The sequence below is a fragment of the Styela clava genome, chromosome 12 (genome assembly GCF_964204865.1).
Source record: "Styela clava chromosome 12, kaStyClav1.hap1.2, whole genome shotgun sequence".
Lineage (NCBI taxonomy): Eukaryota > Metazoa > Chordata > Ascidiacea > Stolidobranchia > Styelidae > Styela > Styela clava.
This window is the reverse complement of record NC_135261.1, coordinates 13,656,475-13,680,615: the sequence shown is the minus strand read 5'-3', so window position 1 is coordinate 13,680,615 and position 24,141 is coordinate 13,656,475. Positions and strand designations below refer to the sequence as shown.

Here is a 24,141-nt window from a genome sequence, read left to right as displayed (position 1 = left end):
ATTTACAGTGTAACGAAAGCAAAAGTGGAAAACAATATGTCTTGTTCCAAAACTAAATTTAATCGCAAACACAAAAAATTCCTTGAGCTCTTTTTAGCTAAAACATCAGATTTGACCCACGGACCTTAGTTTGCCCATGTCAGTTAGAGAGTACTGACTCTCAACCGTTTTTAGTGTCGGAGCAAATTTCCAAACCTTAAAATTGTAAGGAGCAGCATAAAAAAAATGCAAATCAAAATAGCAGCAAATCAAAACTCAAGTATGTATTTTAAAAATAACAAAATCAACAAAACTCTGGGTAAAAAAAGTTTAACGCTTGGATTTGGGTTTGACTTTTAATTCTGCAGTACGAACAGCAATCGTGTTGAACGCATTCTTCAGCATTATATATAACAATAGCTGGCTTTATATTATCATAATAATATTTATTTAAATTTGAAAAGAGTGTACATGTTGGATGAAATCAGTGCATTGAAACGTGGGCAAAACATTGAGAAAAACACTATGACATCAGGATTAGGACATCAATTCAACTACTGCACTTTAGTATTTCAATTTCAAGTCATTGATCACAGAAAATGATTATTTTTTAAAGGATAATGAGAGACGCAGAAAGCATAGCTGAGAGCCACATGTGGCTCTAAGAGCTGCGGTTGAGAATCACTTACAAAGAGCTTCTTGTCACTCATTTAAATTGCAGCTGAAAACAATAGACTGTAGTATCAGATCAATGTGTTTTAATCAACTCGGCATTTTGTTATTCATAGATTTAGAATTGCCAATCAACAATAAGTGGAAATCGAGACGTAATGCTTGTTAAACACAAAAGTTTGATTGTTTAATATCACTGTGTGAAATACATGGAAACTGACGATACACTCTTATTTTTCTCTTAAAAACTGGTCAATTGAACTAGACACGAGGAAGTGTAAAGCTTTACATTTTTCCATCCATTCTGCCATTTGGTGAAAGTGTTTCTTACATAATGAGTGTCTTCAGCAGTTGGCCTACAACCCTCTTTCGTAACATTAACCGCACGTTTTCATGAAAAAATAAAGATAACCTCTTCCGATATATTATTTTTCGAAGTGTCACATAAACAATTCGCTATTAAGTTCTTGGTTTTTGTAATACAGTACTTTATAAAACTCCCTCACTAAGTATGAATGCGGGCGTATGCGTGATGACCGTATTTAAAAAAATATAAACGAGAATATCGGTCAGAGACCGAAGACATATCGATCGAAAGTAATAAAGCGTTTGACTTACAGGTATTTTGCTATAGCAGTTTACAAATGTCGGGTTTAAATCCCATGTGGGCAATACCGTAAAGATTATGGTCTTTCCAAAAATAATAACCCATTATTACGTATGAAAAACGTAGAAAGAAAAAATGAATTGCAAATAAGAATCATTGACCCACATATATTTAAATTTCCCTGACAAATTTCAGGGCACGTACATGGAATAATCGGTTGAATTCGAATTCGAAAAAGGTGGGACCAACTCGAAGAAATTGAGATGATTTATTTAGAATTTTATAACCAATATTACAGCTGTTTCAGAATTATTATAATGATTGATGTAGAGATACTTACATTCTTACATACATGCTGTACTCAGTGGTAAATGATACCACACGCGATTCGGAAAATATTTATTAAATTTTTGGGGAATCACACATTTAATCCGCATTATATTTTAATAGGATAATGAATCATAATAACTACTTTTGTCGCTAAATATTCAATTCCGTTAAATCAGTGGTTCATGTGGTGTACGTGTATGGAAATACTCATTGTTGTGTCACAATGGCGTCGGCGGCAAGGCGAAAAAGATGCTTTTGTCGCTAGGTTATGCAGGTGAAAAGGCGAAAAACTGATCATGCAAAAATTGCAACTTTGGAAATCCGGAAGATGATATATCGTCTCAAAAACGTTGGCAGCTCAAGTCATTTGTTTCCTAAACTTTAAACTGAATTGAAATGTGAATAAAATTCAAACACTCAAAGGATTTTACATTATTTATCTACAATTACTTTCTACCTTCTTGACTTAACTCGAGATAAGCCCATTAACTTGAGTTACATTTTTTCAGTGGCCTAGCCCTAGACTATGAATAAGGATTTGGTCACGCAAAATCAATTTGGCTTGAAATCTCAAGTCATAGTAACCTAAGATATTTCGTGCCCACAAAAAACCACCTGAAAGCTCTATAATAAAAAGTACATCCAAGCGTACGACATCTGTAAGGATATATATATATATATATAAGTTCGATGAGATGTGCTGAAATTTAGGGTGTAACATTCATTTTAAAGGCCACTAAAACTTACATCTGTGCGAAGCTACACACAGTATTATGAGTTGTTCAAATGTCTACGTTTGTATATCTGTGATGAGCTATAGATATATTTGCCTAATTAGTAGGCTGGATAATAGGGAGGTTCCATGATATACAATAACTCTTTCAGAGGACCTTCGTCGATCCCCTGGAACAGATCCACCGAACCCCAGGGGTTCGATCGAACCCAGGTTAAACACTGCGTGAAATGTATATAAGATGATATGTTTTGTAATTAATTTGAACTTTCGAGACAAGCAGTGTAAGCAAGGCCAAAAATATTCTGCAATATCTAGCTGTGTAGTATGCAGTTCACATCTGTCTAAGAAGTACTTGAAGACATTGAATTGATTACACAGATATCAGATTGTATCTGTTGCGTGGATTGATTAAACGAAGCAAGCAGAGGCGTGAACAAAGAATTCGTGATCCGCCATCTTACATATCGAACATTAGAGGCATATATTGAAAACGATTTTCTGTGGGTTTTTCTTCAGCTCAGAAGAAGAGACTTACTGTATAGAGTCTAGGCTAGATGTCCAAATACACACAGCTTTTACATAAATCTGCAAACATTTTTGAGATTGCGTTGAGATGATTTTTCTTTTTTTGATTGGATCTTGTTTCGTAGTTGCAACATATACAAGTGCATGTCTATTGCCGAAAATAAACTGTGAAACGGCGTGGAAACAAGTAAGTGATTGTTCCTGAATTAGACAAAAATGCTTTCATGGTGCATGAGTAAAATTATGAACTAATATTCTTCTGCTCAGATGCCGAATAAGTTATACCAAGTGATTAGCAACGACGATCCATTTGACGAAGTAACAACGTGTCGAACTATAACGAATATAGAAGCAACGATTGATAAACTGAAGCTAAATTTTACGAGTTTCTCGTAAGTCAGCTTGTATTATTGAAATATTACCACGACTTTAATAATATTCAAATCGCACCATTCAAGAGGAAAATGTCGCCAAGTGCATAATGTTTAGATACCCTTAAAAGATATAAGGATGGATTTGCATGGATATTGTACAATAATAATATTGTACCACCTATTTGGGTATTGTATGGTTTTAACTTTCAATAAACAATAGACAAATAAAAACTTACAGTCGTATCTCCATCTCGTTATACACCAGCAGATTGTATTGCACGCACTATACATGATGAAACGTATGCATGGAAAGTTATGATATACAAAATATTGTTTGAGAACTACATACTTATTTTCAGTGAAAAATTTGGCCACGACTCTTTTGTTGCTGTTTTCCAAAAGAAAAAACCAGGCGTGTATAGAGTCATCATATCGGAGCAAGAACGTAAAGGTAATAAACTACCCAACGTATTAGTTTAATCGAATGGAAAATCATATTGTAGACCTAGAGAATAAATTAGTCATTATTTTTTTATTACAAAATTAAAGAGATAAATAAAAAGAATCAGCAGACAACCACCATGCATTTTCATAAATTTTACTATTCCGCTTTAACAAAGTCAAGTTGGTTCTTCATAGGAACAACAAGTCTTGGTGATTTTTTCCCTAACTGGAATAGCTGATATGGAATCGTATTCTGTCTATAGGGTTTATTTCAGTAGAAACAGACAATACCATTTTCACTATGTCCAATGCCATATCATGATGGGCCAGGATACATGTTCTCCCGAAAATGTGCATAAAGACAGAAATATAAAAAAAAAATACGCATGTCAGATAAATATATATTTCGTATTTGTTTCTATGGTATTTATTCAAAACTATTTCATTAGATTTGGAAGAACAGAAATTTGTTGCTAACGAAAAAAAAAAAGAAAACATCGGGAATTTTGTTGGAGGTACCGCGCTTAATATTGAATATACATGTTCTATAAATATTTAAATAAATTTACTCTTCGGCCTGATATTGTAAATTGTCAAATAACAAGTTCCGGTGAGGAAATTGCAACCAAATAAACGAAGTTGGTGTATGAGTTGGACCACTTGGCGCGGCAATTAGCCCAGTATAATTTTCCCACATGATGTTTGCAAGGTAAAGAACGGCTCAGTGACAATATTACTGACTGATCCAATATCCCAGTGAATAAACTATACATGGCTCTAGTACGTCTAGTTTAATTCCACAAATACATTATATAACCAAATAGACGATGATAATGTTGATAAACAATATATATATATTCAGAATTAAATTCATATCTGGACTTGGATCACGTCTTCTATTCATGTGATGGAAAAATACTTATTCATGTATGGTGTAATGAAAATGGTAAGGATTTCATGATTGTATAGTAATAGACGGAAAGTTTGAGTCAAACGTAATTATTGAAATTAATATATTGTTGCTGCCTGGGAAATTGTAATCTCAAATTTCTATATTAATATGATTACAAAAAAGGGCTATTTTTTGATTGATTAATTAAACAATTGCATGCAGCTGACAATTGCAGTGCCGGTATTAGCAGTCGATATAGACATTAAAAGATTTCAAGTCTGCTATAGATTGAGTATGGAATAATAATATTTAAATTACGTTCACTACAGGAGAAAATAAATCATCCGATAAAGTCATCTGTATTTTTTCGCAGGAGAAAATGCGGTTCATGTTTCGAAAGTAGATTCTAGGCCAACTGCTGAAGACGCTGTTTATGTGAGAAATACTTTCATCAAGTGGCAGAATGGCTGGGAAAATGTAAAGCTTTACACCTCCTCATGTGGAACTGGCCAGTTCTGAAGAGAACTAAGAGTGTTTCATTAGTTTACATCTATTTTCCACAGTGGTATTTTGAAAAATCAAACTTTTGTCTTCTATAAACAATACGTCTCGATTTCCACTTATTGTTGATTGGCAATTCTAAATCTATGAATAACAAAAGGCCGAGTTGATTAAAACACATTGATCGAATACCACCAAAACGAACAAGAGCGGTGGCAAGAGAGTCGCGTTTTTAGTCCTAGACATTCTATTTAAGCCATCCGTTACCTCTCTACATAGTACAGAATAATATTTCACTTTGGCTGTTAAAATATTGAAAAAAAAAGCAACATTTATGATCGTTTTCTCAGTTTTTTAGACTCTATGCACACATGTCATTTTGTAATGAATGAAAATAGTATTACCATCGGGTATGCCATGATATACCTGTTCGTAAAATTGTCCCGCTTAATAACGACCTTCAATTTCACTTTTTACCAATATGTTACCTTGAAGTGCGCCCCGTTTTATCCAGTATTTACCAAATAGTAATAATATTGCGGTATCGATGTATAATACCAACGTGTATAAACGGTTTTATCTGTGTTTCACTTTCTTCGAGGTGAAGCCTCGCTAGCTTATGCTGTGCGTATTCAAATTCAAAATGAGTTATTATATTTAATTACTTAATTACTTGCACATAAGTTTATTGATTTCAGAATAAAGTAGAAGGGCATTTGCCGAAATATGAGTCGTTACTCTGAAATTTGTCCTCTTTATATTTAAACTATAGTATATAATATAAACAAAACACTCAGATAAAAGTATTAAACAAAAGTGGTCTCGTAAATTCGAAATAACAGAATTAACAAAGGAAGAAATAATATTTTATGAAGAAAATCGACTAATCGAAAATGATAAATTTAATAAAATTTAATGTGATATGGTGAATTGTTTCTCAATCAATAAAAATAAAATCAATGTAACATCAATGAACCTTGCCTACAGCAGGAGTGGAATGAAAAGTATGTCATTGCATTATGGCAACGGCACTAATATTTTTAAACTAAAAGTCTTTTTTCTTCGTGTTTTTCACTGGCATGACGCATACTGCCTTAAACAGTTACCATATTACATTTTTCTACGTGGATATGAAGACTGTAATTATCATCATACTAAAACTGGGGCACATCTGATCAAAATAACGTGTGCTAAATGTGTTTGTTCATCGACATATTTGCAGTAGGGATGGCGAACCACTGACCATCTTGTCAGAAAGTGAGCGCCATTGTTTTTGGTGGCCAACAAGTCACGAATCCATGGAATATGATAAAATAAACCGGGCTTCAATTCAATCTAATAATGAGTGAACTATTATGGTACTCCAGGTATAGCGGTATGTAACTACTGGCGACAATGCTGTTTCGACTTTTATGAGATATTAATACAATTGATCTATTCATTGCTTACAACCTGTAGTGTTACAGCAGTCTCCTTTCAAACGTGCATGAACTGAAGGAGAAGCAGAATATATTTGAGGAGGGTATACGAGAGCTAAATGCTAATTTGCCTTTTATTTTTTTCTCGCATACAATGCCATTTGGAAAACAAATAAAAAACAGAATTACCAACTACAGACATCTGAGATAAAAATGAAGCTGAGTGGTAGTGAATTCAATGCAGTTGTACGCCGATCGGAAAATATCATTTTATCCTAGGTGAATTCTTTCCTGAACTCCATCGAAAAAATTTACGTTGTCAATATGTACGTTTGTCGGTCATTCGTATACATTCGCAATCGTGTTTTATCACATGAATTGCGTGCAATCAAGTAACACAACGTTGAATCGTTCAAAATATTTTTACAAAGTGTTTTATGCTAAAAACTGGAAAAACAAATAAAAATAACAGAACGGCTTGAATAACAAAAGTTGTGCATGCTATTCTAGTTAAAGGCATCATATCGTGAGATGTTGAACAGCCATACGGTGGTAATGGCCTGTAATTTAAATATTTTGTTATATAGTAAACTGTTACAGAAAGATAAAGCCCTAGTAAAGTAGGCAAAATGGCGATACTTGCGAATCGCGTCCATCTATTCGTTAAATTTGAATTCTCGTAAAATAGTCTCTGCCGGAACCAAAATGTAAAGCATAGAGAAACAATCCCCATTAAGACGACATTGATTTTTTTCCAAGTAGAGCAAACTAGGTGAATAACTGTATCGTCCCCGTATCACATCGACTTGAAAAAAGCAACGCTAAAAAGTAAAAAATACTGTAGCCATACAAAATGTGTTCATTGTCAAGACTGACGAATATATATGCTGAAAAATTTCTTTCAATCTCATATGGTGATATTTACTTTTTTTGTGTAATAAACGGACAACGCTATCCATGTATAAAAAGTTACAAGTAAAAGTATAATCGACATGGTCTCACAAGCAACCCATTCGATAAGTATGGCATTGGGATCAATCATAATTTGAGTTGGATTTTCCACCCTGTTCGCATTTCATAATTGATACTTTCTATTCTAAATTCTCACTGAAATACAATTATATTTACCTGGTCTAAATATTTTAATGAGAATATACATGCGAAGTAAAAAATCACAAATAAATGATAAATGCGACATCTGCAATGTGGGTTTTGCTTATTTCGTAATAGCTTGGCATTATCCCAAGTTTCAGCATCATGTTGTTGAAAATCTTCAAAAAAAAAATTAAAATTTTTTAGTTGCGGAGAATTTTTTGTTTGCAAACTAGATAAACTATTACTGAACGCATATGTACTAAACAATTGGGTTACGGGTAGATCGCCTCAGAGTAGTATAATCTAGATCTCTAGATTCTAGAGACAAACGAGAAAAGGCACGAATGAAAAAAAAAATTATTCATGCCGCATGTATTATGTTAGCAACTGCACAAATTCAGAGCGCTCAGCTTTAAACATTCTTCTTCTCTTCTAAATATATAATATATCAAAATTCTTGGTTGCTAAGAACGTCATCGATTTAGCGATCTAACTTAAGCGAAAACTTATCTAGATAGGATGAAAGATGTCTATCATGCAAAATTTGCTGCTTTCTTTTTGAGAGCTTTTGAGAAATTCAACTTGACTGCTGACTTTTCTGCAGGAATCAAAGAAGGATATGATGCTTCTAGGACAAGGTGATCCATAATGGCTTCGTCCATGTTAAGCGTTTTATACAGTTTAATTACGATTTACTTGAAAACAAAAAATCAATTTTTACTTAGATTTCACGGATCTTCACAGTTATTGGTAATCGGAAAAGGAGTAGAAGATATTTCGATTCCCAGAGAGTAGAATTTTACATAAATCAGAATGAGTACAATTTGACAATACATATTTGAAATATAATCGTATCAACTTTTTGTATTGCAAATTTATTATTAATTTATTTCTGCGCAAGTTTCTGAAGTATTGGCGTATGTTTACTTCCAACGAACCTTGCTACGACCTCTCCCAATCTCGAATCATTTCTTACACAACAGAACTTTTCTTCAGCACGTCAGATTATTTTTAAATTATAGGAAATCACACTAAATATTATAATAAACAATAGTTCAGATAAACTTATCTATCTTTTATCATTAAATTTGATTTTAGTCTTTAGTGTTCATTCTCTTTGCTACCATTCTGATAGTCTGTGTTAGTCTGGGTATGTGTTATACAGTGACTATATTTCTCATTTCAGTAAAACTATATTCGACTGAAATAACATTTTTAACGGCAAACTTTTACAAAACTTGTAAAACAGAATTTTAAATTACAAAACGAATACATTTTATGAAAGCAACCAAAACCATTATAAAGCTTTTACATAACGTGTGCAACTTATTTAAATTAAAGAGCTTTTTTGACAATAACTTTTACTATGAATATAAATATCTAGATCATTAAAAAAGCAAATTGCTATATAATCATAACAACAACAAAACATCGCAATAGAATTGAATGAAGAAACAGCGACAACTAGAAACTATGTTGTTTCCTTTTGAAGAAAGTTTGGAAAAAATAAATTACATATAAACTATTATTCACGTGAGTGGATTGTCTTCATCTTCATATGCATTGAGCCACATACCGAACTCAAATTGCATTTTTTGGGCATTTGACTGAGAGACAAGAGTAAAAATTTGTTATGAAAAACGATTGTAACAAATATTTTACAGAAGGTAAATTTACAATTTTTTACAGTCAATGTTCTCCATGTGTTTCTTATTGTTTGATCAATAATACTAGTGTATCACAAAATTTTATGCATTGGTTTTTCTTGTGCTTTGCTCACTAAATTTTGTTTCTTGACTACCAGGCAACCTTCTTCGATTTTGTTCCGATTCCTGCAAAGGTCTCGAATCTCGTTTCCAGCAACAAAACAATTTTTTGAGTAAGTCTACAGATGCATTTCTAATTGAGCTGCAAAAAGTATGAAAAAAAAGAAACATTACTTTTATTATTATGAGTTGATTGTTGTGAACCGCTTGTCTGAGAAAGTATGACTTCGTTCAGGCAAAACGTTACAGAAATACATTTGTGTTAGTGTGTAGCAAGACTCTTGAATTGCATAATATACTTTTATTATTACTTGATTATTCAACATAAACGGTAAAAGTAATATAAATAAGGGACTCCTGAATTGACCACATTACTTTGGCGTATAAATAACCTAAATAAATATGGTTTTTCGAGATGGCAGTTTTTTATAACGAATTGATCATTTTTGTAAAAAAGCAATATGATTAAAAAGTTTTTTGAATTAAAATGGAATAAAACTTGCCTGGAAGATATATTGTAGAATACTGGATTCAGACATTCCGAAAATCGCAAAATGAATATCGGTATAATATAAATCAACAAATCCGACTTGGATTTTAGTGAGTTATTCGTGTTGAATAGTCGGCGAGCTAGATATTGAAACAAAAAATAAAAATAAAACCAAAAGAAAAATAAGATGAGGACATTTTGGGGAAAGGAATCAAACGCGGGTTATGTGAACGAAATACGAAAAGTCAAGAAAAAACCAACTAAATGGCCTGTTAAAAAGGTCACACAAATACTCACCAACATCCGGAATATATCCAATCAGGAAAGAAAGCAAAATTAAAGATAGCTGAAGAATGGCAAAATTTTCATCTTTTGTCTTCCTGCCATTTCCTGAAAATAATAATATTAATTACATTAATTTGGTTACTAAATATATTTTATTCAATTATTCTGATGTTTTTGTTTAAAAATTATTTTTATGGATATTAGCTTCTTAATTCGATTTGCTGATGCACCAAACGTATTGGCATTTTAAGGGTCAATAAGGAATAACAAGCCGACGCTACCATTTCAGACTATCGTCTTTCAGTAATTACGTCACTTCTCAACCATTGAAGACCCATTGTGACCATTGACCCCAAAAGCATTAATCGAAACCACATATTAATTTCATGAATCAGTTATATGATATTAATCGGAAAATATTTCAGCTCTGAAGAAATCAATTGTCAACCTTTTTTGTGTATTCGAGTAACAGCATTCTACGGAAAAAAGTCGTTTTTTACTCAGTCTTTCTGACTTTCAATTACCTAATATTTGGAGTAATGCATGATTATGATCGCCTGAATGGTCATCCAACAAACCTCAATAAATCCTAAAAATGATACGTCTACATCAGGGGTGGGCAACATACGGCCCGCGGGCCGGGCCCAGCCCGCGACGGAATTTTGACGGCCCGCCGACTGTATCCAACCACACTCTGTAATGTGGTCCGACGCATCATTCCTGAAAATTGCCGATCGCTCTACTCTCACCGCACTGTCAGTGCGAGCTGGGGAAATAAACAATTGTCTTAGTGAACAAACAATGCAACAATCCCCGACCTTTGACCCCCGAAAAAGTCTTCTCATACTTTACCATTGCAAAATTGTCGAGGCTTATTTTAAGAGTGATTTCGCGAGTTGGCACTTGTATAATGGGGTATGTGTTTGAAAATGATTCATCGCATACAACAATATGTTTTTTTTTAAAGTAGGCCTACCGGTAAAGAATTTTGGCCTAGTCTGTCACAGTTATTTCTACACTATTTTTTTATTACTGCAATTAAATTAAAACTTCAGGAAGTCAGAGTAATCATTGAATTATCTGATTTATATTTGAATTTCCGAAACACAACTGAAAACTAACGAATACGAGTTTCAAAAACGCAAAATCGAGGTAATGTTTACGACCACGCCTGAAAATCTGTCTGAGTGAAAAAAGTGTCTGAGCGGATGCGAAAAGAGAGCATTGGTACGTCACTTTTTGCATCTTGCTGATTGGCCAATGTCACGAAGTAAACAGGGAAGTCGATGCTCGGAGGAAGGTCAATTGCGTTAGCACACTTGTTAAACAAACGCAGGGAGCGTTGTAAACATTCCTCACTACTGTTATCAGTTATATTTATATTCAGATTCCAAATATAAATATATTTGAGAAATTAGATTTTATATTAATTCTAGGTTTTATTAACTATGAAATATCCCAAGAAACGTAAAATTGACAGAGAGTGTCGAGAGTTTAACAAAGATTGGATACCGAAGTATTTTTTGTTATAATCCGGCCCGCCGAGGACTTCATTCTCTCACATCTGGCCCGCCGACTAGAGAAGTTGCCCACCCCTGGTCTACATCATGACCGAGCATTTAGGCAAAGTTGTTTTGACAATGATTTCACAAACTAGTTCAAGTATAAATATAATGTTCAATTATATAAAAAATCTTATCAACGTTTAAATTCGAAACCAGTAATCCCCAGACTTTTTTGTACAATTCCCTCTTCGCCTATTTCCGAACTTTTTATTCCTTCCCTACTATGCATAATAACTACTCTTCAATGTTCAATCTTCAATAGTTCTTTAGCTAGTAGCACGCGCAATTCATATTCTTTTGCACGGTTTTATATAGTTTATAATGTTTGCATAAACAAGTATAATAATCATATTAAAGAAGGAAAGAATATAAATGATATTACGACGAATGGAAAACAAAGAACCTCCATGAGAACGACAAAATTTCTCCCTTTGGAGAAATTCGTACATCGTTGACTTAGAGAAATGTTGATATGTGCTGAATCCATATATACAATATACGAAAAACGAAAAATTGTCAACAGAATAAAAGAAGCGCGACAGCAAGTTTCAAATACATGCAACGCGCCTCTGCACGATAAACTGACTATTAATAAAGAAACAAGTGACGTTAGATCTAATCCTTACCTAGTGCTTCTTTGGATAATTTCCTTTGTATCATGAGATATATTAAAGCAATGGAACATATAACCACCAAAATTATAGGTGCATAGAATATGATTGGATATGAATATTTTATGTATTGTGAGAAGGCTATTATTCTGAAATCAAAAGGATTATTATTAATTAATTATATATATGTTATAATTTGACGAGTTGGACTAGATTACATAGGATTCAACCGATTAAATTGATTAATCCTGACAAAAACAACGCGATTAAGGCTGTAGAAGATAGGGTGTAGTACTGTAGTCAAAAATTAAAGCCGCACACCTTCCGTCACAAATAAGCATTGTATCATTTCTATAACTTTTTACACATGTACACTGTTCGTTCGATTCACTATAAATGCCAGCAATGGACACAAAAACTGACTTACCTAGTAACAAAATTGATTCAAAATTTAAAAAAAATCAAAGTTTAACTGAGCATATCAAAAAGAGTAAACTTATAACTTTCAACCTCTGATAAATTGAATCTTTGTAACAACAGAAAATTCAAAAGAAAAAAAAAATGCATTGGATGTGCAACACTCACGTCTGTCCGTCAGCCCTGCACGACATAACGTTAGGATCAAGTGAGGAACCTTTGAATACTCCCATAAAGAGAAAGTAGGGTACAAAAGACACTCCAAAAGTTTCCAACCATATGACAGCAACTCCGATCTGAAAATAAATACATCTGGATAAAGAACGCAGAGGTGCTGATTATCATCTACCGAAGCTAATTAATAACATAAATAATTGGTTTTCTATTTTTAAAACAACATTATCTTACCCTATGCGTACTATGTAATATGTTTTTTTGTGCTTTAACATATATGAGGTTAGGTTTTTATTTCAAATTAATTTAGTAGTACTTAATTTAAGTCATGGATTTCAAGCATCTAATAAATTTTCAAGAAAATTACATTGGAGACTTTTATGTTTGATGCAGGTCGCTTCAACCATGATTAAACTGTAAATGAATCAATAATAGAATAATATGTATACAAAACAACGCAGCTCTAGCGAGTAACATTATAATTAAGTAACTTACTTTGGCCATCAAAACACTGATACGTTTAATATGATGAGGATACGAAACAGCAACAAGACGAAGGAGTGAAAATACAAGAATATGCTGAATGGTACATATGGTCGTCCATATATCAGTAGCGGTATGCAACTGTGAAATATAAAATCAAGCTTTCATTAGCCCCGTGAAAAAAAACATGTTATAGGAATTTACATATTGCTGAGACAAGATATAGTAACAATAATATGGTGTAATTCGGTATTGCTTCCACATAGTAATGAATATTTTATAATGCTAAACAATTCATTTATTTTTTAATTTTTGTTAAAGTTTCAACCATGCAAAACTGTAGCGTATAATGTTTTTGTGATATACCTAACTTCAATTTGACCTCATAACTTAAATGTATATACATTTAAGTAACATTTACACAAAGTAAATGAGACTTACCTTACACACAATGTCTGAAAATAAATAATCTGTTTGAGTTTCCATCAATGCAAAAAATGTCAACGGATTGCTGATTGATGAGAAAAAGTCAGAAACGCACAAACTCGATATAAAAACGTTGAAAACTGAACTGGAAAATATTATTAAAAATACGCAATGAGAGAGAATATAATCAAAAAATTTAATAAATAATACAGATCGAAATTTAAGGGAGAGGGGGGATAAAAGGATAAAAAAAAATATAAAGATGTAGAAGAAAAATAGATATTAGTTCTTCTCACTTACTTTTTCAGTTTTGCATCGAATAAGATTGCAAAGAACGTGATGGTGTTCAATATTATTCCAATGATGGACATTATGCAAATGATGCTTCCAAAAACAGCAACTTCTAATTGTGTAAAAAACGGCTCCCTAAAAATTTACCAGATATTTGTAAGATTTATAGTAGTAATATTTAATTGTATTACAATAGTGTATTTAGTAAAAGGTTTGATAATTTGCTATGGGCATTTTACTTGTGGTTCACAATGGGCGTTTAAAAAGATATTTCCAGTATATCTAATGAGGTTACACATATTAAAACAAGATGTGAGCTATATATTCAGCCAATTTATGATATTTGATCAAATGAAAAAATTATAATCCACCATCTATAGAGCAGGGGTCGGCAACCTTCTGTCGCTCGCGGGCCAGAATTAAGGGTTGCGGGTCTTGGCGGGCCGCACATATATTTAGAAAGTTAAAAACGTAACGGATGGCCGATGAATCACAATATTTTCACACAAATCAGAAGTTGAAAATTTAGATTTTAAACAGCGCGCAAAGACTGCGCCAATTTTTGAACTCAACTCAGTCGTCTTACTAAAAGAAAAAATTTACAAATGACATTCAATGTGATAATTGTTGTTTCATCGCGCTTGATAGCTTTTTGACATGATGTGGCACACTGGATGAAACCAAGATTAGAACATTTTCTAAATGGGAATCATTATCCGAGTTCTCAGTTTGCTCTTTGTAATTTTCATTGTCGAAAATAATCGCAAACATAAACATCGATGTAAATTTTTTCGCATGGTTTGTCAAATTTTGATAGAGATTTCCTTCAAGAAGATACTTTTATAAAAATCAAGCAATGATACATCTCTTGAATAGAATATGTATTTTATTTCTTTATGGCATCTCAAAAAGTTCTATTCGAATATTCTTTGCGCCATTGAACCTTCTGCACTTGTCATCACATTTTCTGCGTGTTGTCATTTGTCTAATTAAATTGTAGACTCGTTAAATGAGTAGCTGTTCACTAAATTGTTAGGTTATATTATCATTTTAATCTACACATGTCTCACAATAATCGAGCGTAGATTATGAAATTAATTCATCGTCAAAACCGCCGTTTTGTCGCTATAATTCGTTGAAGCGTCGCGGGCTGGATTATTTTTCTAGCCCGCGGGCCGTGGGTTGCCGAACCCTGATCTAGAGTTATACTTGATAACTGAAAAAAAGGCTTATATTTAGTAACTGATCGATTTTTTGTATAGCGACATTACTGTGAAAAACATATCCTGAATCTTATTCAGCCTGATGAATTGAATAAACACATTAATTTTTACAAAATATTGCATTTAGTTTAGTCTGCTGGATCAGATTATTATTTTGAAATTAACGTTTATTTTGCTTAGATATTATTCAAGTAATCAATCAATGTTTTTTTTATTAGTTAACGCAAGAAAGAACACGCATGTAGTTATAATTTTGTCATTCAAACTCCTTTGGTTGAGCAATTCTTGAGTCTGCGATGGAAACATGGTACAGAAATTTATTCCAATGGTTCCTATTTTCGAATATAGTTGAATAAAAATGGCGAAGAGAACTGTTGGACTCTGTGCCGTCATATGGTGGATCACATAACCGCCGATCGGTTACGCCTTAAAGTCAATACATTCGCAACAAATATCTAGTTAATTATTCCCATACCAAATACTGTATGGTACCCATACAAGAGGACGAAGTTCGTTATATGATTAAGTCGTTTATAGGCTATTCCCTCGTTCTGGACAAAAAAAAATCTTATCCTATTTTAATTTGGGTTAATGCATTATCATTATAAATAAATACTCACTGAGGAAGTGGACTAGGCGGCGGAGATGTAACATTATTTCCATCGTTGCTAACATTTTGGCCAATTTGTGTTACGTTAAATTGATCGAATTCACTGAAGTTGTTGCCGCTTGCCATTTCAACCTTATATTTGATTTAACTAAACCACGATAAGAATAAATTAGCACTTAATGGAGCAATATATGCAACATTAAACCTGTAAGCAGACCCCGTGAAAAAATTAGTATATGCAGATCTGATTGTTATTTCTTTAGTGCACAAGCTAGAATACTTCAATATTAAACAGTTCGTGACAGTTACTACTGCTACAAAAAAACACTCCTAAAATCCTATACAAAAATTCGTAAAATAAGTATTTGCAGGACTGAAGGTGGAAAGTTACGAAAAAGAGATTTTATTTAAAAAAAATAAAGTAAAAAGAATAGAAAGTAATACATTGAACTTTTTGCGTGTGTGATATATAAGAAATAAATTTTTTTATCAAGAACTAAATGTTATGTTATTCAATACAATTCAATGTATCAATCTTTTATGGTAAAATATTTTATAGTTCAGAACACCAAACATCTACCAACAATTTTCACACATTGATGATACATCTGAAGATTCCACGCTCTTCGATAGCAAGTTGGTCTACTTTTGAAATTTTCTCTATCTATCTATCTGAAAATACACCTTCGCGTTATGCTCTCAACAGTATACTGAAGATGTTTCTCACCATTTTGATGGGACCGTTTTGAAAAAATATCTGTTCTTTAAAACTCCCTTTACGTAACTGTTCAACCTATTGCAATGATCGAAACGTTCCGAATTGTGAATTTTTTCTCCGTCAAGTTTGCATAACGTTAGAGACCTTCATATGTAGCCTTGTTTGTAATTTATCACAAGTTTATATGAAATCTAACGGTATATTATTACAGCTTTTCAATTTTGAAGGTTTATTCCACAATTAAAATCTCATATGATGGTTACCTTCTTCTTTTTCAATCCGGATAATTACCCCACATGGCACGATTATGCAGTGAATTATGCGACTCATTTGAATTTTTGATTCTAATTTGACTATGTTTAAATTTTTACATTGAAAGAGTGTTAAATTATTGAAAGAAAATGTCTTTCGAACAGTTCGCATTAAGTATCGATATTCAATCACAAGTATTACGTCACAGACACGGTCGATGTTGTCGAAGAAAAATAAAATTTTGTAACGGTTTTGAAAATCTTAGGTGCTTTATAGTTAATATTCAATTGATCATACCAAACTATATTAACATCTGTAAAATCTCTAATACATACTTTGTTTATGGCTTGCTCACTATTTCTTTATAAATTTTAAAAACTATCAGTAAAATTCCCATTTTTTGTCGTATATCACTTCTAAGATTCACTTCGTATATCACTTCTAACACTCGACGCCTGAATTGAGATAATAGACATAATGAACATTCATAATTCATAAGTCTCATTAAGCATAATAAATTACATTCCAGATTCAAATTACTCAACAAAATGTAACTCGATCTGATTACCAACGCAGAACTACCGCCTGGAGCGTCGTTAAAGTAAGTACTATAGTAAGTTTCAATTTGTAGTATCTTACTTCAAACGAAGACGATTATGGCCATCAAAATAAATATGCTGCAGAGTAGAACAATGTATACCTATGTTTTATTTTCATTTTATCACTTAGGGTTGGTCTTTTTAACCCGGTGCCAAATCACTAAAATTCATTCATTTGTTGTTTTAAACCAAAATTTGCATTTTCGTTTTTGATTTTTGTTTATGGGTAAGACTATAAACCCTAAATAGAGCTGACAAAAATGAAATAAAAGTAGACAAGTCATTAGCATCTGAAAAATAACCATAACGATATTACAATAACGGTTAGTTATTGTAAAGTATGCCATATCATGGTCAGAGTAAGAGTTATATTATTATATTTGAATCAAATTTCAACAAAGTTCACCTAGCGATATGAATGTAGTAACCAAATCTGCAAAGACATTAATTAATAAAATACTTGAATCATCTCAAACCTTTACTTACACTCATTCTGAAAATCACTGAACAATAAGCATTTTGGAGAATCCCATATTAATATTACATATCGTTATAATATTTTAATACTAAATAATATTTTTCGACATGAAATGCTCGACAACATATAGACTACCTTCAATTTATTTTCGATCTTTAAACTGATCTTATCCTGCAGGAAGTAAAATTTATTATTGAATCTAATAGTTGTTTATGCAGACCAATTTTTGGATTTACTCTACAATTTACTGCTTCACAAATATCGAGAATTTGCCAGCAAGAAAATATGATAGTGAAAAAAAAGTTATATCTCCGAATTACAATGCAGCAATTTTATACTATTTTGTTCAGTGTTAATTGTATAGATTTAGGTTTCAAGTTAAACAGAATAAATAGTCAATAAATAAATAATAAATCAATAAGTCAATAAATTTTGAATTAGGTTCGAACCATTTTTATTTAAAAACAGATCATTTCATACAACGCCAACATCGTATTCTTAATTTTGTTGAGGATTCAATGACATGAAAATACACACACAATATATATATATATAAGAAAAATCTTCTTAAAAAGTAAATACGTGCTTTATGGATTTGGATTTTTTTTTGTTATCATAAAAAATGCGTCGGAAAGCAATCCTAATCACGCGTCACGCATAGACGGAGACAAAAAATTTGAATCCGCCCGGCACAAGTTTGATGTTATAATTCCGTATCTGGCTTCGTTTGGCGTTGTTATAGAAGTCAAAGATGTACAGGCGAATACAAAAAGAGCATTCCTAAATTTCTCAATCATCTTATATTATGGCAAACGTACCAAGTGATCTCATATTTTAGGAAATTGAATTGTTGATATTTTTGTTTTCAATAATAAACAAGAAAACCATTCCCAGATTTCTGTATTACTCTGAAACTGTAGGTAGCCTATGGCGTAAATCTCTACCAAATCGCAACATTTTTAAACGACATAATGGAGCGTGCAAACAAGAACAAGTCAGGGAAACAAAAATGACGATATGGTGGTGAAGTGATAAAAGCATACCTAACGCTTGGCACCGGCAGCAAATGGTTACCACCAGAGATTTTTTTTAGCAAAATTATAGACTAGGAACAGACTATTTTATTGAATGCACTGGACGTATCACCATGATTAGTTTCGTTTTTTTTTTTTACAGTAAACCACGTTTCCAGCTACATTTAGTTTACCAAGATATAACGAATTAAAAACCATTCACCCAAAAGAGGTGCACTATTGCATGTTATGTGGAAGAGTATGGGACCATTAAATTATTCATCAAAGTTAAAGTTTTCTTGATTATTGGCGATGGGAGATGACAATGTGTAGGAGTGCTGTTTAGGGGTAACGGTGCATGAACGTTTGAGTACGTACCGTAGCAATCTCTAATACTTTTACAATGGGGAATTTCTCCTACTGCTAGTATATATACTACAACTTATAACATTCCCGGATTTGAGTTTGACGGGATAGGAACATTCTGTACTTCTCATTATAATTCTCGACATCGTTGGACTAGAAGACTACACAATTTGATATCCGTAGCCTCGAGTTTGGCGGGTAGATATATAAAATGTATTGCTCAGGTAGCTGAATGAGCAACTTACCTCTGAATGCAGTTCTAAAGAAAACTCAACTAATGACCGGTACTTTCTATCAGTATCAGGGTAATCACTCTGACCTGACCTTTATTTTTTGAGCATCAACCTTTACTAAAATGACAAATTATCCATTTTTCTCAATTAATCATTTTTCGGTCATTGCGGTTACGTAGGAAAATGCTGTTATAATCGCATGCGCTTCCATCCTTATTTTTTTTTCGAGCGCACAAGATCTTATTGTGTAAACCGCATTGAAAGCTTTTTCGAACCATATGCGGACCGGGTCGGACGTAGATGATGAGGTAACTTATGGAGTTTTCTAAGTTTCAGGCAAAATATCACTGTCCACTGGTATTGCCAAAACACAATGAACGTTGAAGATCTTGAGCAACACCTATTTAATATATCTATTTTGCACTAGTGTCAAGTTGCTTGTCATATTATTTTAAAAAATCGTTTCGAGGATTTGTCGAGAATAGAAGTAACATGATTATGTTTTGCTATAAGGTGTTTAATTTTTTGGAACATATGAATCTTAATCAATATCTCTGATAAAAAACACATGTAAATGTTGTACATGCATGTACATGATTTCATGGAATAAGTATACGTAGCCTACAACTTGAGTAATGAGTTGGCTATTTATTTATATACGATTGCCAATATATGCATTTCATTAGCTTTATATATATATGCATATAAATTGGCTGTGTTTGCATATCATGTTGCAAATGGCATCAGATCAGGCATATGAGTTTTTTCCAACATGCATGTATATATCAAATTATCTATTTTTCCCTCATACTTATAGATTATATTCTTTCATCGGTGATGAAATATGCACCGAAGCAGTAATTACCTTCATGCTAGTTTTATCCCCAGTCATAAAGGTCATTCATCACATTATTATCAATACTTTCGGTGTATAAACACGACTGGAATCTTGGATTTATATGCCCGCACTAACTTTAATTTACGTTTGTTTTTAAATTACTATAAATTACTCACTTGTTCCCATGCTTTCACATGTTATCTCCGGCAGTTTACAAGTACATGCACATTTTGTCACAGCGAGGGCAGAAACAATTGCAAGAAGGAGGAACATCATGGAGCGATCGCAACGCTGATTTGCTGAAAGACGATATTCAGAACATTTACGTCTGTTCAAGCGGTCTCTCCTTCTCGAATGAAAACGCTTCAAATCGTTCTGAGGATATAGTGTTTATACGTTTATTTGTATAGTATGTTAAAAAATAATCAAGTTCCACCCTAAGCTGTGGCTATATTAATTACGACGACGTCATTATAGAAGGTATTTTGTCCACGGAGATATTTCTGGAAATTAATTTTCACTAACAAATCTACTATTCATATACTTGAGAAAACTTGGAATCTAATGATTAATTTAATATTTCCATACCCTTCCACATAACATGCAATGATGCAACTGTTTTTAGGTAAATTGTTTTTAATTAGTTACATCTTGGTAAACTAAATGTAGCTGAAAACGTGGCCCCTTTGCAAATAATTAATCATCATGATACGTCCAGTACTTTCAATAGAATCGTATTTTCCCGGTCTATGATTTTGCTAAAAAAATATCTGTTGGTAACCATTTGCTGCTGGTCTCAGGCATATATTTATGCTTATCACTTCACCATCACGGCGTCATTTTTGTTGTCGATCTAAAATTACAAACTAGAGCTCATTAAAACAGATTAGTACATGGGTTATAACTTCACCCCAATCACATCTAAAAATATTAAAAAGTTAACAAAAAACAATATTTGATATTTTCTAGTCCTCGTCATTGTCGTCACTTCCGATTTTGACATACAACGCATGAAAGATAGTGTCACAGGAATTGATTCTTACATCGCGACAGGAAGTGCGGTTCAAGTGTTCCCACAGAGTTTAAATTCAACTGCTGAAGATGCACTTTATGTTCACAATACTTAACCATTCAACATGCTCACAATAGCAAACCGTTATTATAACAATTCTATATTTACCCATCCTAAATAGATCGTTTTATCCGAATACGAGAGTATGACTGTATCAGATGCTATATAAGATTGAAATCCATATTCTGAAAGGCTAGGCAGCTACATGGAAAGTTGAATTTAGGAGGCAAATTTTGTAAAAGTTTAATTAAGGCAATTTGAAACTTCACAGATGATCCACCAGACCACTTTGGGTTCAAAATCTTTATTTCTAAAAAAGCTTCATTTCCAATATTGAAAACAATATTTATGCACAGCGAAATCATCTGAGATCAGTATATATAGAACGTTAGTCTCCCAACTATGAAGTACACTGGTGTGCCGCTAGATGTCTTCAGGTCTACCGAAAAAAATCTTAAAATCTGGCATAAAAGTACTGCCGTGGGGCTCCAGAATCAAAATTTATGTTGTTGTTTTTTGTTAGTTTCCGTAAACCGTTTTCAGTCTTAGGATACCTCCTCCGTTGGAAATCGGAAATATGGGTTGCGTATTCCCTCTTTTTTAATGTCTTTAGCGCTTCGTCACCGAAGACTTCTAAATTGGGAAACCTGGCGTAAATATATCCTGCCGACATAAAGATGTATTTAGCCTAAACAGCTACGTTGCGTTTACGAAAGCAATCGGAGATTTCAACAAAATTATCCGTGCGAAAATTGCACTGCTTGTAAGAGGTTTTCGGTCACTCTGAAGTCTGAAAAGACGAGTCGCAAATCGTGATGTATGCATTCTCCAGCAATATACTTAACAATACCTAGTTTTATATTTGCATAATGATATTAATTTCAATTTAAAAATACTTTTTCTTTCCATCACATTGAAATGCCCGACTATATTTATAAAGAGTGCGAGCTTTTATGAAGGCTTGCTTGACAAACTAAACTGAAAATTTTGTTCGAAAATATCCAAAATTTGCACAGTGTTCGGAATAGCCTGCTTGTGACTATTATGTTTTGGGAACAGTGAATTCATTGTACTGAAACGTAGGACAAACATTGGGGGAAAACACTATTACACCATGACTAAAAGTTGAAAATGTGTACCCAAAGCGACTAACAGCTATGATTTCATCAATTCATCTACTGCATTTCAGACTTTTAAGCAGTTATAGGCCAACTACAGTAGTTGTAGTACTGCGGAATACCTATCAAGAATGATAATGCTCATGGAAAATACAATCACATCATTTCTGGAGACATTAAATAATGTTTTGTGACCCCATGACTCTTTTTCCATGATAAAACATTTTTTCCGTCGAAAAAATTTCGAAGGAAACCTGTAGGTAATAAGAAAAAAACATTTTTTCATAACAAGAAGAAAAAACGGTAATAAGAAATAAAGGTAAACAAAAGAGCTAGACGATGATCCATTCTTAATAATTCAATTTCAATGTGAATTGAAATACCAAGGGATCCGACTTACCAATGTATTACCGGATCAGGTATCACAGTCTACCATTCCCCATAAAAAACTTCCCAAAAGCATAGGCTATGCGGTAGCTTACCAGTACCTGCCCCGAAGTAACGGTACGCGGACATTCATAGCATTTGATGATGATTCTTCTTGATTCAGTTTCACCATGAATTGAAATACCACTTCTGTATTACCAAATCTGGTCTCACAGTCTACCGTTCCCCATAAAAAACTGGCCACTTCGCTAAGCACGAGATCCGCCGTCGTTCGCTGAGCACGAGATCCGCTGATATGCGTTCGCGGAACCGCCACAAGGTGCGCACATTTTGCTGACGTCATTGCACACAAAAAAGGAATGCCATAGATCTCACAGAAATATTCAAAATAAATAAAACTAATAGCCTTCAAGCGAAAAATACATCTTTAACAACTTCAAATTTCAAAGTAATTGGTTCTGTAATTAGAGAGAAAAGCGATTTTTTCATAACTATAGGAAGAAAAATAACATGATAAAGAACAACAACAATATAATAACCAAAAGATCCATACAACCCCATGTCCAGAAACGATCCATAGGTCCACTCTCTGTCCAAAAATATCTGTGGACTTCATGGATTCGTTTTCATTCTAACATTTTGTGTGATGACGTCATCAAAATTACATGGAACGGTTTGGCGACCGCTTGTCAGCGGATTCCGTGTTAGCGAAAGTCGGAAGATTTTTCATAAACTACGGCAACGGTAGTGTAAAAGATTGAATAATTTCTCTGTTTCACAATCCCTTCCCAAATTTTCACATTTCTAACTCGATATCCGGATAACTCATCGCCTTCAATTCTCCATTTGTGCATGATTCAGCTATTGTTTCCCCAATTTCTGCTCAACCCCTTTTCGATACTTCGTACCACGTTTTGTTGCAACTTCAGTTAATAACAAAATCCGTTCCTTATCACAGGTCATCTTTCCACCGGACATCTCATAATTATGAGAAAGATGACTGGGACTCATTCAGAGAACCCATTCGTGATATGCCACGGACTATGCCATATTTTTGCTACCCGGTTGTCCTGCGCTTCAGAGATTGCAGATTGGCTTTTAGTAGCTATTAACAAGTTTATTCCTCAACGGTGCCAACGCAAACCACATTTTG

General features: G+C 33.2%; 1 protein-coding gene across 1 annotated transcript; it reads right to left on the bottom strand.

Moving 5' to 3' along the window:
- Nucleotides 1–8,575: 8,575 nt before the first annotated feature.
- Nucleotides 8,576–16,084, bottom strand: LOC120329896 (uncharacterized). Its single transcript, XM_039396687.2, has 9 exons — nt 15,925–16,084; nt 14,091–14,216; nt 13,806–13,935; nt 13,377–13,505; nt 12,876–13,003; nt 12,306–12,439; nt 10,127–10,219; nt 9,843–9,969; nt 8,576–9,481 (listed from the first exon to the last, which is right to left on the bottom strand). The coding sequence occupies exons 1-9, from the start codon at nt 16,038–16,040 to the stop codon at nt 9,322–9,324; spliced, it is 1,143 nt and encodes a 380-aa protein (XP_039252621.2). The 5' UTR covers nt 16,041–16,084; the 3' UTR covers nt 8,576–9,321.
- Nucleotides 16,085–24,141: the final 8,057 nt, after the last annotated feature.

Excerpts from the sequence above, each read along its gene's own strand:
- LOC120329896 (XM_039396687.2), bottom strand. The coding sequence starts at position 16,040 with ATGGCAAGCGGCAACAACTTCAGTGAATTCGATCAATTTAACGTAACA. Across the intron at positions 13,004-13,376 it reads TCAGTGTTTTGATGGCCAAA|ATCGGAGTTGCTGTCATATG; the intron begins GTAAGTTACTTA and ends ATTTATTTTCAG. Across the intron at positions 9,970-10,126 it reads TGGATATATTCCGGATGTTG|CTCGCCGACTATTCAACACG; the intron begins GTGAGTATTTGT and ends TTCAATATCTAG.